The sequence below is a fragment of the Parus major genome, chromosome 18 (genome assembly GCF_001522545.3).
Source record: "Parus major isolate Abel chromosome 18, Parus_major1.1, whole genome shotgun sequence".
Lineage (NCBI taxonomy): Eukaryota > Metazoa > Chordata > Aves > Passeriformes > Paridae > Parus > Parus major.
This window is the reverse complement of record NC_031786.1, coordinates 921,055-935,499: the sequence shown is the minus strand read 5'-3', so window position 1 is coordinate 935,499 and position 14,445 is coordinate 921,055. Positions and strand designations below refer to the sequence as shown.

Sequence of the window (14,445 nt, the reverse complement as noted above, 5' to 3'; positions counted from 1 at the left end):
ACCATGGGGGACACTGGGAGAGCCACCTCAAACCATGGGGGACACTGGGAGAGTCACCTCAGACCATGGGGGACCATGGGGGAGTCACCTCAGACCATGGGGGACATTGGGAGGGTCACCTCAGACCATGGGGACATTGGGAGGGTCACCTCGACCCACAGCTGTGAGGAGGATGGACACAGGAGGATGTTGGGGCAATAGGGAGACTGGAAAAGCAGCTCCTGAAGGATTTACCAGGGAAATGTGTGAGAAAGGGGAAGGAGGCAGCAGCCACAGCTCGTGACGTTCCACATCGATTGGGCAAACACGAGGGCCTGGGCACAGGGAGACATCCCTATCCCAGCCCCAGTGCAGCCAGCCTGCCCCAGCACAGCCCCAGCACAGCCCCAGTGCAGCCCCAGTGCAGCCCCAGTGCAGCCCCAGTGCAGCCCCAGTGCAGCCAGCCTGCCCCAGCACAGCCCCAGTGCAGCCCCAGTGCAGCCAGCCTGCCCCAGCACAGCCCCAGTGCAGCCCCAGTGCAGCCAGCCTGCCCCAGCACAGCCCCAGCACAGCCCCAGTGCAGCTCCAGTGCAGCCCCAGTGCAGCCAGCCTGCCCCAGCACAGCCCCAGGGACAGCTCTGCCCCAGCTCCCTGGACAAATCTGCTGCTTCTCCTTCGCCAAGAGAGAAAAAACCACCACAAACTGCTCTCCAAAATCACCAGGAGCCAAAGCCCTGCCACTGAGGGCATCAGGGGCTCTCCCAAACTGCATTAACAGCAAATGCAGACACTGCTGCCAGTGGGACAAGGCAGGATCAGCTCCACACTGAGCTCCCCAACACTCCAAAGATCTGTTTTGTTCCTGGCCTGGGAACCTGCAGCTCTGTTTTAGCAGCAAACTGGGGACTTACCCAATTCTTTCGATCCCTGGCTTTCACTGGCCAACTCTCCCATCTTCACCAGAGCATCAAAGTACCCTTTTGCTGCGTATGTCATGCCTAAAAAGCACCAAAAATAGAGGTTATGTTCTCCTTAATGGCTGTTAGAATTTCTGAGGAGACACTAAAACAGGTATTACCTCAAAGGGCTTAACCCACGGGGAGAGACCACACAACAAACAGAGGAAAAGCGAGGAAAGAAAGCTGGAGCAGTGAGATTACAGGGTAATTTAGGATTAAAAAAGGTATGTGCAGGACTGGGGTGGTTTCCATTGCAGTGCAAGCATCAGGCTGCTAATGCTGCTCGGAGAAATCACTGCGGAATAATTGAATATCACAGACTTTCATTATAGTTCAGCCTTGTTTGTTGACATTCCAGCTACACACTTGACTCGAATCAGATAAGCAGGGGGTTTCCTCTAATCACAGAACACGCTGTACAGCCCCAGCCTTCCAACGCTGCCTCTGCTCTGCCTCCTGGGCTCTGCCCTTCCTCCAGCTGCCCCCAGCTCGGCCATCCGAGGGGAAGGATGCTCCAAGCCAAGTTAAAAAATGACAGGAAGATCCTTGGCTGCACGGTGTTTTCACAGCAGGGCTGTGGGAAAAGCACGAGCCCAGCGATCCCAGTGCTCACCCCAGCCACGCTTGGTGGGACAGGGGATGGACAGATCCAGCTCCCAGTAACTGCAGCCGAGTCAGAGGGAGGAGGTTTCAGGAGAATAAATTAAAAACACAATCCCAAGGGGAAGCAGCTCCTCTCCCTGTCAGGCCCTGCCTCTGCTCCCTTCCCTGCTGCCAGGAGGGACCCAGCAGGGAAAAGCACCCCCAAACCATGAGCCCCACTCATGGCAGCCCCAGGAATTGCTGGGAAAGCCTCTGCCCGTGAGGGTGCCCTGTGCCCTTTCCCTGGGATCAGAGTCCGCAGCCCCTGAGCAGCGGAGCTGGACGGGCACTTCCCCGTCACGGCCGGCTGATCCATTAAATCCCAGTTTAAACCAGTGCCCAGCGCTGGCAGGACGCTGTGTCCGGGGCACCTGGGAACAGGGGAGGGATTAAAAATCCTGCTGGAAACAGCCAGGAGCCTCACCTGACGAGAGGGACGGAAATCGTGCTGCAGGCAGGAGCGGGAGCAGCGACCCTTCCCAAAGGTCGGGTCCCAAATCCCGGCACTTCGGGACAGGAGACACCGAAATGTTTTTCCCCCGCTGGCTGAAGATGATGACAGACTCTCCCCCACGGGAATATTCACATTTTATTCAAAAATAAAATCCAGGAGACCCGTGCAGCTCTGAAGGGAGCAGAGCCCTCTCTGGAAAAACACAGCTCTGGGTTGAGCAGAGCTTAAACCTCCTTAAAACCCAGCTGAGGAGAGCCCAGGCAGTGCACAAAGCAAATTGAAGTCAAAATAATCCATTTTGGGGTTTAATAAATTCCTAGCTTCCTTCTGATCACTTAAATCTGCACCTTCCTAATGGCTCCCAATAGGACCCTGCATTCCCAATCAACAGCTGCCATCGAGGCTTTGAGGCTTTTCCCTTCTCTTCATTCTTCTGGGCAATTTAAACATTTCAATAACACCTCTTTAAGCAGAACTTAAAATCTCAATTCTCAATATTTTAAACAAGCATTTAAAGATGAACTGCTTGGGGATGTGTTTTGTTATCCTGCTGCTTCCCAGCATTTTCTCCCTGGGATCTCTCCCACATCCATGGCTTGCACATCCCAGTGAGGTCCAAGGATCGTCCTCCCAGCTCCTTCCCCACGGGAAAGAGGAACTTTTCAACAAAACCCTGAAGATTTCCAACAAAAACCAAAGATTTTCCAGCTTTCCCCCGTCCCCAGCCTGGCAGCCCCAACGTCACTTACTTGCTAAGGCTTTTTCATAGGTCTTCCCCATAGAAATGAAATTCCTGAGGCTGGGATTGAACTGCTCCATGATTGTCTAAAGGGAAGAGAACAGCGTTGGGGTTAGCAGGGATGGTGGGAGGTGGAGTGAACAGCTCTGTGCTCGACAAAGACAAAGCAAAAAAATCCCCTCAGCTCCCTGGAAGATGCCCCAGGATCCTCCCTCGTCCTGCAGCTTCGCTGGGGAGGACCAAGCTGGGTTTGAGCACCACGAGGGACAGAATGAGGGGGCTCTGCTTCTCCAGGAGGAGAAAGTGAGTGCCACAACCAGAAAATTACCAGCTATGGCAAAAATAACCATGACAGCAGCTGCAAGTGGCTGTCTGGGGCAGCACCAGCCCTCGGAGCAAGCAGGGAGGTGCCCCAAGAGCGGGGAGTGGTGGCAGGGGATGTCCTGCTCCCAGGATGGCCACGGAGAGCAGCAGCAGCCCAGCCCATCCCAGACAGGCAGGAAGGGCTGGAGAGCAGAATTCCAGCCAGGATTGAGGTGAGCAGAGCCCCTGAGCTGTGCCAGGAGCTGCCCCTGGGTAGCACCGGGGCACTGCCCACCTGCCCAGAGCTGGGGGTGACCACGGGCCTGAGATCTCCCTGCCTCGCTCCAACGCCCTCGGCTCACATGGGGGAAGGAATAATCGGATCAGGGAGAGGAAGAAGGGCTCTTTGTGTGTTTGACCCCGCAGGCACAGCCCCCCCTGCCAGACCCTCACCCCGACACCGATCCCAGCCCAGCCCCGGCACAGGCACAGCCTCCACTCCCCGGGATCCCCAGAACGAGCCCAGTGCCACCCGGGGATGGTCCCAGTCCCCTGCCCCACCCTGGGGACACCCAAGGTGCCACCTGAGAGCGGAGCTGAGAGCCCCAGACACCCCGAGCAGGGACACACCAAGGCCATTCCTGCGGGATGGGGGCTCTGCACCCCCGGGCTGCTGGCAGAGTCCCACCCCGGGCAGGGAGGGAAGACAGGCAGACACTTACGGGGAATAAGCTGATTAAGCATCTGTCACCTCATCTGAGGCTGCCCGAACACTATAAAGCTCATTTTCTGCCTGAGGCATTTTTATCCCAGTTCCTGCTGCCCGGCCCTTGAGTCTGACAGCTGAATTTTCTCCCCACGTGTGCAGGGCTCAGCCAGAGCCCTCTTGGCTGCAGACATCCCTTTTTGGGTTCCTCTGGGCAGGATCTGCACCCCTCAGAGGGCTGGCATCACCCCAGTGCTGGAATTGCAGGAGAAATCCTGTTAATCCTTCCTGGCTGCTGGGAGCAGCAGGCTGAGGGTGGCTGCAGTGTCCCCAAAGCCTGTCCCCAGCAGCTCCTCACAGCACCAGCCACAACTGCCAAGGCCAGAAGATGACTGACCAGGCTAATGAGGAGCTGTCCCGCTAATTATGGCTGGGGGCCAGCAAGGCAGGGCCCCTGGAAGGTGTTTTGGGGCAGCTCAGAGCAGTTTGCTGGATGTGCTCAGTGAAAGGAGAAAATGAACCTGTAGCAACAAGCCAGGTGTTGTGCAGCGTGTAGGAGACAATTGCACAGGAGTTAATTACCACTGGTGAGGATTGCTCCATCCTGCCCACATCTCCTTTAACTCCAGCCCAAAATCTCCCTGGGCTACCCCACGGGACAGGGACAGGGACAGGGACACATCCCCAGCTCTGGCAGATCCCCTGCTGCAGCTCCTCCAGCTCAGCCCGAGCGCTCTGAGGCTGAGCACTGTTTAAGCAGCAGAAATGTTGGCAGGATTTCTGCAGGGAGGAGATTTTTCGGCGGTTTGCAGGTTCAGAGCGGTGTTTGTGTACGTGGATGTGCACAGGGATATGTAAATAGTGTGATTTTCTCAGCAGTGCCCGTGTAAACACATGGTCCCGAGCACGAAACCGAGGGAATTAATGATGGAACAGGATCCCCAGACAAAGCAGCGTCCGGAATTCAGCACATCTTACCCAAACCAGAGGGAATCAAAGCACAGCCCGGCCCTGGCACTGCTCAGGGCAGGTCCTGCTCCCCACTGATCCACAGGAGAGGTTTTAAAGCAACAAATAAAGAGATAAAAGCCCCCAAAGGGTCTCACGGAGCGGCCGAAGGAGCGGGGAGGTCACTCTGTGCCGGCCAAATAAAATTCACCAACCCCCAGGAGGAAGTTTGCTGAAAGTGAGTGTTTTTAAAACATTGTCTGGAGCCTCCAACAAAAACAGCCTGGCAGGATGAGAGCGGTGAAAAGGGCTCCTCACTCCAGAGATAAAAATAGCCTTTTCCAAGCCTTCCTCTCACTCCTGGGGTGGGAAGGGAAGGTGGCTCCAGAGCCTTCACACCCCCTCCAGGTGAGAGCCCCAGAGCCCCAAGGACAAAGAGTGGAAAATGAACAGATTTGTGCCATTGGAGCTGCTCCCCTGCCAGCACAGGGCTCATCCCCCTCCGTGGGGGGACGAGGGGCTCTGGCAGGGCTGTCCCCCACGGGAGAGGCGAATCCAGGTTTGCAGGACACCAGCAAATATTCAGTAACACTGTGGAAATGAAAGCAAATCTCATTCTCCCCAGATTTTGCCCCCTCAGCAGCACCCACAAGTTGTTTGCCTTCCATGGGCTGCCTGGGCAGAGTTCAGAAAAACACAGACACAAAACCTGGCAGCCAAGGGTTGAAAGGGCTTTGCTTTGTTCCACTGTGCTGAATTCCCTGGGTAATACCACTCAGCTCTCCGGGATTGGCACGGCTTTATTCAGCTGCCAAAAATGAAACTAATGCAAAGCACAAGGTCTCCAGGACACGGCCCTGCTCCGTTTGGTGGGGGAAAAGGCAACAGAAACAAGGTCCCTTTTCTCCCCTCTGAGCTCACTCCAGCTACAGCCAGGATGCTCCAAGCCCACAAGGAAAAGTTTACAATCATGGAAAAGAATAAAATATCCTGAGCGTGGAAGGAGCCCGCAAGGATCATGGAAGTCCTAAATCCCAGGTTTAAGTCCAACTCAAGCTGGGATTGGACGTGGCTCAGGCTCCTCCTGGCTCAGGCAGGTCCTGCACGAGCCCTGAGCACATCCCTGGAAGGGCTCAAACAGGGATGTGGCACCTGGGGACGTGGCTCAGTGGCCTTGGCAGTGCTGAGGGAATGGCTGGATCCGATGGTCTCCGAGGCCTTTTCCAACCTTCTGAAGGATTTTGTGGCTCCCTGCAGGTCTGACACGGCCCAGGGGTCTGGGCTTCCCTGGGTGACTGTGGATGGAGGGGCAGCACCAGGGGACTGTCCCCTGCCGCTGTCACACTGCAGCAGCAGCTCAGCTCTAAGGAAGTTTTGTGTCTAAATGGGTCAGCCCTGCTCCAGGAGCACCTTCATCATGTCCCCATCAATATTTAATGCCCAGCAAAGCCCAGCACTGCCTCCTCCATCACAGCTTGTCCTTCCCGGCACCATCAGGAGCAGCCCTGGGGGTTTCAAGAGCCAAGTTTCTGTCAAGAAAGAGCCCAGCTGGCAAAATCAGGGAAAAAACCAGTCCCCATCTAAAAGCATTTAGTTTCTCCTGGCTGTCACACCAAGGGACGAGAGGACCCAAGTCTCAGGGCAGGAGCTCTGAACATCTTTGTGTCGGGGTCTGGCTCTGAAGGGGACTGGGATGAGGATCCACACGGGGCACGGAGCACCCCAGCACCGCAGGTCCTGTACCCAGCAGCGCTCCCCCCTGCAAGGCACGGCCATCCTCGAGTCCTCGGGGCTGGGATCTCCACCGAGGAGCCACCAGGGTCCCCCAGCCCCCTCCTCAGAGCTGTGGCACCGAGGGGCTCAGGAGCTGCGAGCAGCGCCCCGTGCCCTGCCCTGCAACACGAGCACAGCACTGAAACCCTAACCAGGGCCAGGCTGGGCACAGGCTGGCCCCGAGGGCAGAGCAGCCCCCCGGGAGCAGCGGGCAGCCCCGGCAGGAGCTGTGGCAGCACGGGGAGCGTGTGGGACAGACAGCTCCTGGAAGCCGCGTGTGTGCAGCTGTCCCATGTGCAGGAGCCAGGGATGCTCTGCCAGGCTGGCAGGGGATGGAGCAGCGTGGCCACCCCAGAGCCCCCGGCAGTGGCGGAGCAGAGCCCTGGTGCCGTGGATCGGAGCGGAGCCGGCGATCCCTGGTGTGCTCAGAGCCCCCAGGGATGTCCCAGGGCTGGGAGCACAGGACATGGCATTTGGGGTGCCACGGGTGCCTGCTCCCTCCTGTGCCACACACATCATCCCTCCGCTGCCAAAGCCACCAAAGCAGCCACAGCTTCCCTCCTGAACCACTCGAGGAGGAATCGCTCCCATCCCTCTGGAGCTGGGCATGAGGAGCAGAGGTTGTGGTACCACAGGAACATCGCCTGCAGCTGACAGGGAGCAAAGGACCCTCAGGAATTCTGTCCACGTCTCTGCACAATTCAGCTCCGAGCTCGGGGTGTTGTTAGGCAAACACCTCTTCAAACGCAGAGCTACTCGCACACCGCTGCGAACCCATCTTCCGCATGAAAAAATGGCTTTAAAATGAAATGGAGGTTGGGCTGCAAACGGCAATAATCTCATCTGGCAGGAGGAGACAGATCTGTCTTCGGGGGAAGGAGGAATTGCCAGTCCCTGCTTTCTGCAAAAAGACAATCCGGAGCAAGGGATGAGCGGGGAGGGATCTGCCCATCCTCACACCGCGGCCCCGGGGCTCTCGGCGGAGCCCAGCCCGGCAGCTGTGCCGCTACGCCGGGGTCCTGGAGTGAATCAGCACCGGGAAAGGTGGGATTACGTTGGCGGAAGGTGCCAGCAGCCTCCGTCTCCCTCTGTAATTACTCCCCGTGTGTAGGCAGCTGCCTGTAGTGGCAGCATCGGCTCGGGGGCGGCTGACAGCTCCTCCACCAGCTCATTAGCACAGTCACTCCGAGGGTGAGCGCTGCTTCTGGAAAACCATGACAATGGGCTTCCCGAGCAGAACGCCTCGGGAAAGCCGGAGCGGGCGCCTGCCGTGGGGAGCTGCTGCTCCCGCTCCAGCCGCGGCCACCGGGGGAGGCAAAGAGAGGGTCAGACCCCGGGCTGGGTCCCCACGGGCTCGGGGACATCGTCCCCCCCGGGGGTTGTCTCCTCCTGCCCATGGCAGCTCTCAGGCTCCTGCACAGGCCAAAAAAAAATCCCCGGGTAAGGGGGATTGAAGCGCTGGGACTGGTTTTGGATACAAAGATTGCAAAGCTTAAGGAGATGCAGAAGACCCCAGTCCCCGAGCCCCCAGCTGTCCCGCTGGGCTCAGGGGTGCCTGAAGTCCTCAATGGAACAGGGACACGGCAGGTTCTGGCAAGCACCACGTGCCACACATCTCCAGAGGCCAAGAAAAGCCTCGTTGGCTTCAGAGGAGCCTCTGCTCACCGAAGGGAACACAACCGCAGTCAGGACCATCCTCCTCCAGCTCCCAGCACCGAGCCACTGGTTTTGGGTGAACCCATGAGATCTTCAGCATCATCCCATTCCCTGCCTCTGGCTGCTCCCACTGGCATCCAGAAGCAGAGATGGTCAGTTAGTCACCTGTGTTCTCCTCCCAAGCCCACGGCCGGCAATAGGGGCCAGGGCACCCTGAGCCCACGGGTCAGGGAGGCGCCGATGGAGCCTGGCTCCAGGCCCAGGGCTCAGCTCCAGCCACGGCAGAGCCCGGCCAGCACTCGCCCCTCATTTCTCGTGGGGCTGGGCCCCACTGGAGCGCACGTGTTGGGACGGCACGAACCGCCCCGCGCTCCCTAAGGGCCGTGCCCGGGGAGACGGTGACCTGCTCCCCAAACCCGTCATTAGCCCCGTGCTTCGAGGACTACGCACCTCAAACAACAACTGAGTCACGGCTGGGGCTGCTCCCAGCCCCTGTCCCCAGCAGCTCTCGCCCTGTTTGCCCAGGCAGCTCCGGGCCTGGCAGTGCCAGCGCACAAACGCCGGCTACACCCTCGGTGCCAGCTCTGCCCCAAACCAGCTGCACTACGTGAGCTGCCTGGCAGGGTGGGAGGGAGCCCCAGAGACCACAGCAAAATGTCACCAAGATTCAGAGTAGCCAAGACTTCAGCTTTGCCTGAACAGCTCTTACACCCCAGAATCTCCAAAACCAAGACTTCAGAACTTCACTGCCCCGGTACTTTTTGTACTACATTCTTCTATTTTTTTTTTTTTTTCTTTCTTTCCTGCTCTGTGCTCCCAGGTAACTCAATCCAAAGCCCTTAAATCACAGGAAATCGTGCAAGCTTCCCAGTTTAACAAACGACATCCTGCGTTACACATTAGGCTCCAGCAGTTTTATTAGTCCTGGTCTCAGGACCCAAGAGAGCAGAAACCGCTTTCTTCGGGGGGAAATTAAACCCCATAAATTGTTGCATTTTCTCAGGACACCGGGAGCAAAGCAGAAAAGGCAGAACGGAGAGATCCCCCAGCTCCAGGGGCTGGGCAGAGCTCTGATGGCTCGGGCTCGTGGCGGAGCAGCGAGTGGCGGCCGTGCGGGGCTGCCCCGCTCCGGGGTGATGCGGGGACAGCGCTGCGCACCCCGGGACCGGACAGCCCCGCGCTGCTCCCCCCGGCAAGGCTGGGGGTGCCCGGGGAGGGCTCGGGGTGCCCGGGGAAGGCTGGGGGTGCCCGGGGAGGGCTCGGGGGTGCCCCTCGCTCCGGGGATCCGGGCACATCCCAGGGGCGGCCCCGGCGGCGCCTCCGCCCGCGCCCGCTCTGCCCCCGCGCGTCCCGGGGAGGGGAAATTCAAGCACCGAAAGAACTCCAGGAACAGGGGAACGGCGAGACGCGGCGCCGGGCACCTGTTGCGGACCCACCTTGTAGACATTCTCGGTGAGGCGGTGCACCTCCTCGGAGCGGGCCATGCCGGCCGGGCCGGGCAGCACCATGGGCGGCGGCGCGGGGTGCGGGGCGGGCGGGCGGAGCCGGGCGCGGGCGCGGGGAGAGCGGGGAGCTCCGGTCGCGATGCCTTATATCAGCTCCTGGAGGCCGTGCCCGCCTCGAACCGCCCCGGCCAGCCCCGAACCGCCCCGCGGGGAGGAGCCGGGCCGGGCCGGGCCGTGCCGCGCTCCGCGGCCGTGCGGGGATGGAGTAACGGGAGGGCTGCGAGGGAGGGATGTGCTGTGCCACATCCCGTGCCCATTCCCCGTGCCCATTCCACGGCCCCTTCACGTTCCACGCCTCCTCTCCACCCCACTGCCCATCCCACAGCCCCGCCACCCTACACTATCCCCCGCTTTAAACACCCCGCAGCTCTCCCTGCTCCCCACAGCCCTGTCCCGGGCTCCAGCCCCTGCTGTACCCCCGGGCTGGGGCTGTGCTCCATCCCCAGCTGCGCAGCGGGGACGGGATGGGTGAATGGGAATGGGACAAGGAAGAGCGGCCGGTGTTTTGTGGGGTGTCGGCAAAGAGGGTGCGCATTGCCCGGGGGGCCGGAGAGCAGAGGTGGGATGAGCCGGACCAGCCCCTGCCCGCCACCTCGCTGTCCCCAGGCTGTCCCACCGCCTGGCCAGCCAGGAGAACCAGGATTCCCACGGGAGGCTCCTCCCAGAGCTCCCGGCTGTCAGGTCCCTGTGGGACACTCAAGCCATGCATCCCTGTCCTTCCCATCCCTCGGGCACACGGCAGGGACTTTTGCCCAGGTCCCGAGGGACACGAGGAGCAGGACCGTGCCCTAAAGCCGGTGTCCCCATCCCTGTCCCCTGGCTCGCTGTCCTCCCGGCGGGGACCGCGGCTCTCCGCAGGGTGAGCCGTGGTTAAACGGAGCCTCACGGCCTGTGGGCCGAGCCTTCCTCTCCCTCCTCTCCCTCCTCTCTGCTGCGGGAAGCAGTGAAACAGTTAAGCGGCTGAACATGTTATTTTCCATCACATCCATCAATTCCGAGAACAAGGAGCCCAGGTCGATACCTTGGTCCCAAAGCTCCTGTTGCTGTTCCCGCTCTCCCTCCCAGCCCTGGCAAGGAGCGGGAGGGCACCGGGAGCAGCTGCTCCCTCTGCCTGCGTTTGGGTCCCGTTTTGGCTTCTGCCTCAGAGCTTCCACACTCCAGAGCACAGCAAAGAACTCACAGCCCCTGAGAAGGATTTTTCTCATGTTTCTGGGGTGACCATTAACCCTTTCCCACTGGGGCTGAGGAAAGGCAGCAGCTGTGGCACCAGCGGGGGGACTGGGATCAGAACTGCCCTTGGAGATGTTCCCAGGGGAATTCCTGGCTGGCTGCATCGCTGCTGGGACACCGCGGTGCCGCTTTCCCTCTTCCTCCCACACTCCCAGACCGCAGCCGGCTCTGCCGGGACTCCACACCCTCAGCCAGACACCAGCACCTCGCTGGCTCTCCAGCGTCGGGGAAGGATTCGGGATCAAGCATCCAGGAGTACAGTGCCTCTCTCTGCATCTCCATCACCTTATTTTTAGTTACGTTATGTAAGTTCTTCGCTACGTCATGGATGTGGGGGGTTCTTGCATCTAATTCCAGTGTGACAGCCCAGCAATTCAAACAAGCTGTTCCTCTGGTGAGGAAGATAAAAGGATTTGTAATTTCTGATAATAAAAGAGGCCTTTTGGGACGGCCCTCAGAGAATCTCTTCCATCTAGGCCTGCTCGCAGACAGCCGCTCCACTTTCTTCCCATGCTCTGTTTCTCCTTACCCCCCGGAATTTGAGCGCTGAAAACCTTTCTCCCTCATATCTCCCTGCTCCCAGAGCAGCTCCACGGCTGCTTCACGGCTGCTCCACTCCAGGGAGTTCATTTCCCCTCAGTCAGAGCCTCATGGAGCACATTATCCTCGTCCCTGGCTCTTGCCGTGTCCCCGGCCCTGGGCTGCCCGTGCTGCCCACGGCCCGGGAGCGGTGCCCGAGCCCAAGGCAGCGCTGCCGCCCCGCAGCCTCCCGCAGCACCCTGGGAATTCTCAGCAGGAAAAACCTGCCTCTGCCTCGTGCCGTGGCGTTTGCTTTGATTGCCTTTTATTTATTTATTTATTTATTTAAATTCTTTTTTATTATTATTTTTTTTCTCTCCCCCTGGTTGCTGCTCGCTGCCTTTTTGTCAGGGTGATTCACTCCCCGGGGCTCGGCGGCAGCTGGAGCGTGCCCAGGGTAACCATGGTGCCAGAGTCCCCGTGGGTTACCTGAATCCCCGCGGCGCCTTCTCCGTGTGCCCTCTGGAAGGCGGGACCGTCCCCCGCGGGGTGCGGGCACAGCGTGGGGATCCGCCTCGCCGGGCTGGGAACAGCGCTGGGATGAGCAGGCAGCGGCTCCATCCCCGAGCGAGCCCTCCCCGGGGTGACGGCACAGCGGCACCGGCCACCTCCAGCCCCGGGTGGAGACAAGTTGCTGTGGCAACAATAACTTATGTAATCCACCCCGCTCGGCTGCAGGTGTGGGGAGGAAATTGTGCTATTTTCGAAGTTTCATTAGGTTCCTTCTTAATTACCAGCGTGGCATCACGCCAGAGATCCCGGCCGGGTCACGCGCCCGGCGCGGGGACCGAGGGTGGGGACGGGGCAGCGACAAGGGAGGGATGTCCGAGGGCAGAGATGTCCGAGGGCAGCGATGTCCGAGGGCAGAGATGTCCGAGGGCAGAGATGTCCGAGGGCAGCGATGTCCGAGGGCAGAGATGTCCGAGGGCAGAGATGTCTGAGGTCAGTGATGTCCGAGGGCAGCGATGTCCGAGGGCAGAGATGTCTGAGGTCAGTGATGTCCGAGGGCAGAGATGTCCGAGGGCAGAGATGTCCGAGGGCAGAGATGTCCGAGGGCAGTGACAGCAGCCGCACCGAGGGACAGCTCGGGCCAGCACCCCCTCGGTGTTGCCAGCTCCGGGACACTCTCCCTGCTCCCGAAACGCCGCCCCGGTGGCTGCGGTGGCTGCCAGGGTGGGACACGGTGGGGGGGAGATGCCGCAGGGCACTGCCCAGGGACGGGAATGTGGCACTGCGGGGTCACCGAGAGCTGCCACATCCTCGGAGACTCGGGAAGCCTCCGGTGACATAGAGAGAGGAGAAATAAAGGTGGTTTAGAATCCCTGGTGCATTTCAGTGGGGCATGTCACTGGCCAGCACGGAGAGGAGGAAGGAGAGGGACCATCGTGGCACCAGAGCTGGTTTGTGTCACAGTCCCTGAGAAAATGCTCGGAGTTCCCTGAGGAAGATCCACCCCCAGCTGCTCCAGGTGGTCACTGGGATCTCCTGGCACTGCCAGAGCAGGAGAGACCAGGCAGGGAACTGGACCAGGCTGAAGAAGCCACTTCCATCTCCATCTCCACCTCCATCTCCATCATCTCCATCTCATCTCCATTCAGTCCCGCTGGCTCTCTGGCAGCCTTGGCTCTCTGTTCCTCCTGTTCAGTGTGTTCTGAAGGGGGAGGCTGAGCCCACCCAGCCCTCGGGGTGGGCAGGAGTGTGCCCGAGTGTCACGGTGTTAATGAGATTCCCAGGAATTGCCTGTGCCGTGGTCCGGGGCAGATGGCTTCTCCATCGGAGCCCTGACATCACTGCAAGCCCTCCCTGTGCTGTGTCAGGAAGTTTTTATTTCTAAAATAATTTAAATGTGATTCTTCTGACATCTGGGGGTCACTGGGGAATCGGCCAGGTGGCTTTGAGCCAAACCAGCCCCATGAGAGCACAGGACGTGTTTTCCCTGAACACCTCGCCCAGTTCTGTCTCCTGCCCTCCTTGGGGTCCCCTCCTCAAGCCCAGCCTGTCCCCCCAGTTAATTTTGAGCCCCTCATGAAGGAGCTGGGCCAGCAGACCCCACAGCAGTGCCCAGGACTTGGAGCATCCTCCCAAACCCAGCCTCAGCCTCCCCTTTGCAGCGCAGCCGTCGCTCACCAGGATTCCAGCAGGTGCCTCGAGCTGACAGTGAGGAGGTTCAGGTTAAATTTTGGGAATAAACTCCTCCCTGTGAGGGTGGGGAGGGCCTGGCACGGGTTTCCCAGAGAAGCTGTGGCTGCCCCATCCCTGGAAGTGTTCCAGGCCAGGTTGGATGGGGCTTGGAGCAGCCTGGGCTAGCGGAATGTCCCGTGAGCTTTCAGGTCCCTTCCAACCCCGGCCATTCCATCACTCTGGCACTGTTGGTGCTGGTGGGAGCTGGTCCCTGAATCTTCAGAGGGTCAGGACTTAGAAGCTCTCCCTGGGTTGGAGATGTCCCGCGTGTGCCAGCAGCTCCCAGCAGTTAAACCCCACCGAGCGCCACCGGCAGCCCCAGCAAAGCCATTTATTGGGGATTAGCCAAGGATGAACAATTCAGGCCCTTCCTCTGCAGGGTGGGAGCTGCAGCGCTGGATTCCCAACTCCTGCCTCACTCTCGGGGACTGGGACTCACAAATTGGGGTGGGATGATTTCACCACGGGGGAAACTGAGGCACGACAAAGTACCTGGCCTCTCATCACCCCAGGGTTTCCCCAGTCCCATTGGAAGCAGCATCTGAGCAAGACACCCAGCAGCACAAGCTGTGTCCAGGGATTCGGGGACAGTTCTGTTCCCTGATGTGACACAGGCGTCACTCTGTGCCTCGGAGCACCCGGGGTCTCATCCCTGGGGACACTGGTGGCACTCCCGGGGGGACCCCAGCACCCTCCGCTCCCAGTCCCGCAGTGCTCCGGTGCCAGCAGCACTCCCGGAGCTGTGCCTGCCCCGTCCTGGCTGGGGACAGCCCTGGGACATCCCGGGGACA

At 59.8% G+C, this 14,445-nt stretch overlaps 1 protein-coding gene across 10 annotated transcripts in view; it reads right to left on the bottom strand.

Annotated features, from left to right (window-relative positions):
• BAIAP2 (BAR/IMD domain containing adaptor protein 2) overlaps positions 1 to 9,707 on the bottom strand; it is a 38,940-nt gene extending 29,233 nt beyond the window's left edge. For all 10 annotated transcript variants that reach the window (XR_001524473.2, XR_001524472.2, XM_033518646.1 and 7 more), the window contains exons 1-3: positions 9,596 to 9,707; positions 2,784 to 2,859; positions 891 to 977 (exon numbers count right to left, since the gene is read on the bottom strand). Coding sequence is in view for 8 of the 10 variants with exons in the window: in XM_033518646.1 (XP_033374537.1) it covers positions 891 to 977; positions 2,784 to 2,859; positions 9,596 to 9,667 (235 nt within the window). In the remaining 2 variants the exon portion in view is untranslated. The remainder of the gene's footprint in view (positions 1 to 890; positions 978 to 2,783; positions 2,860 to 9,595) is intronic.
• Positions 9,708 to 14,445: the final 4,738 nt, after the last annotated feature.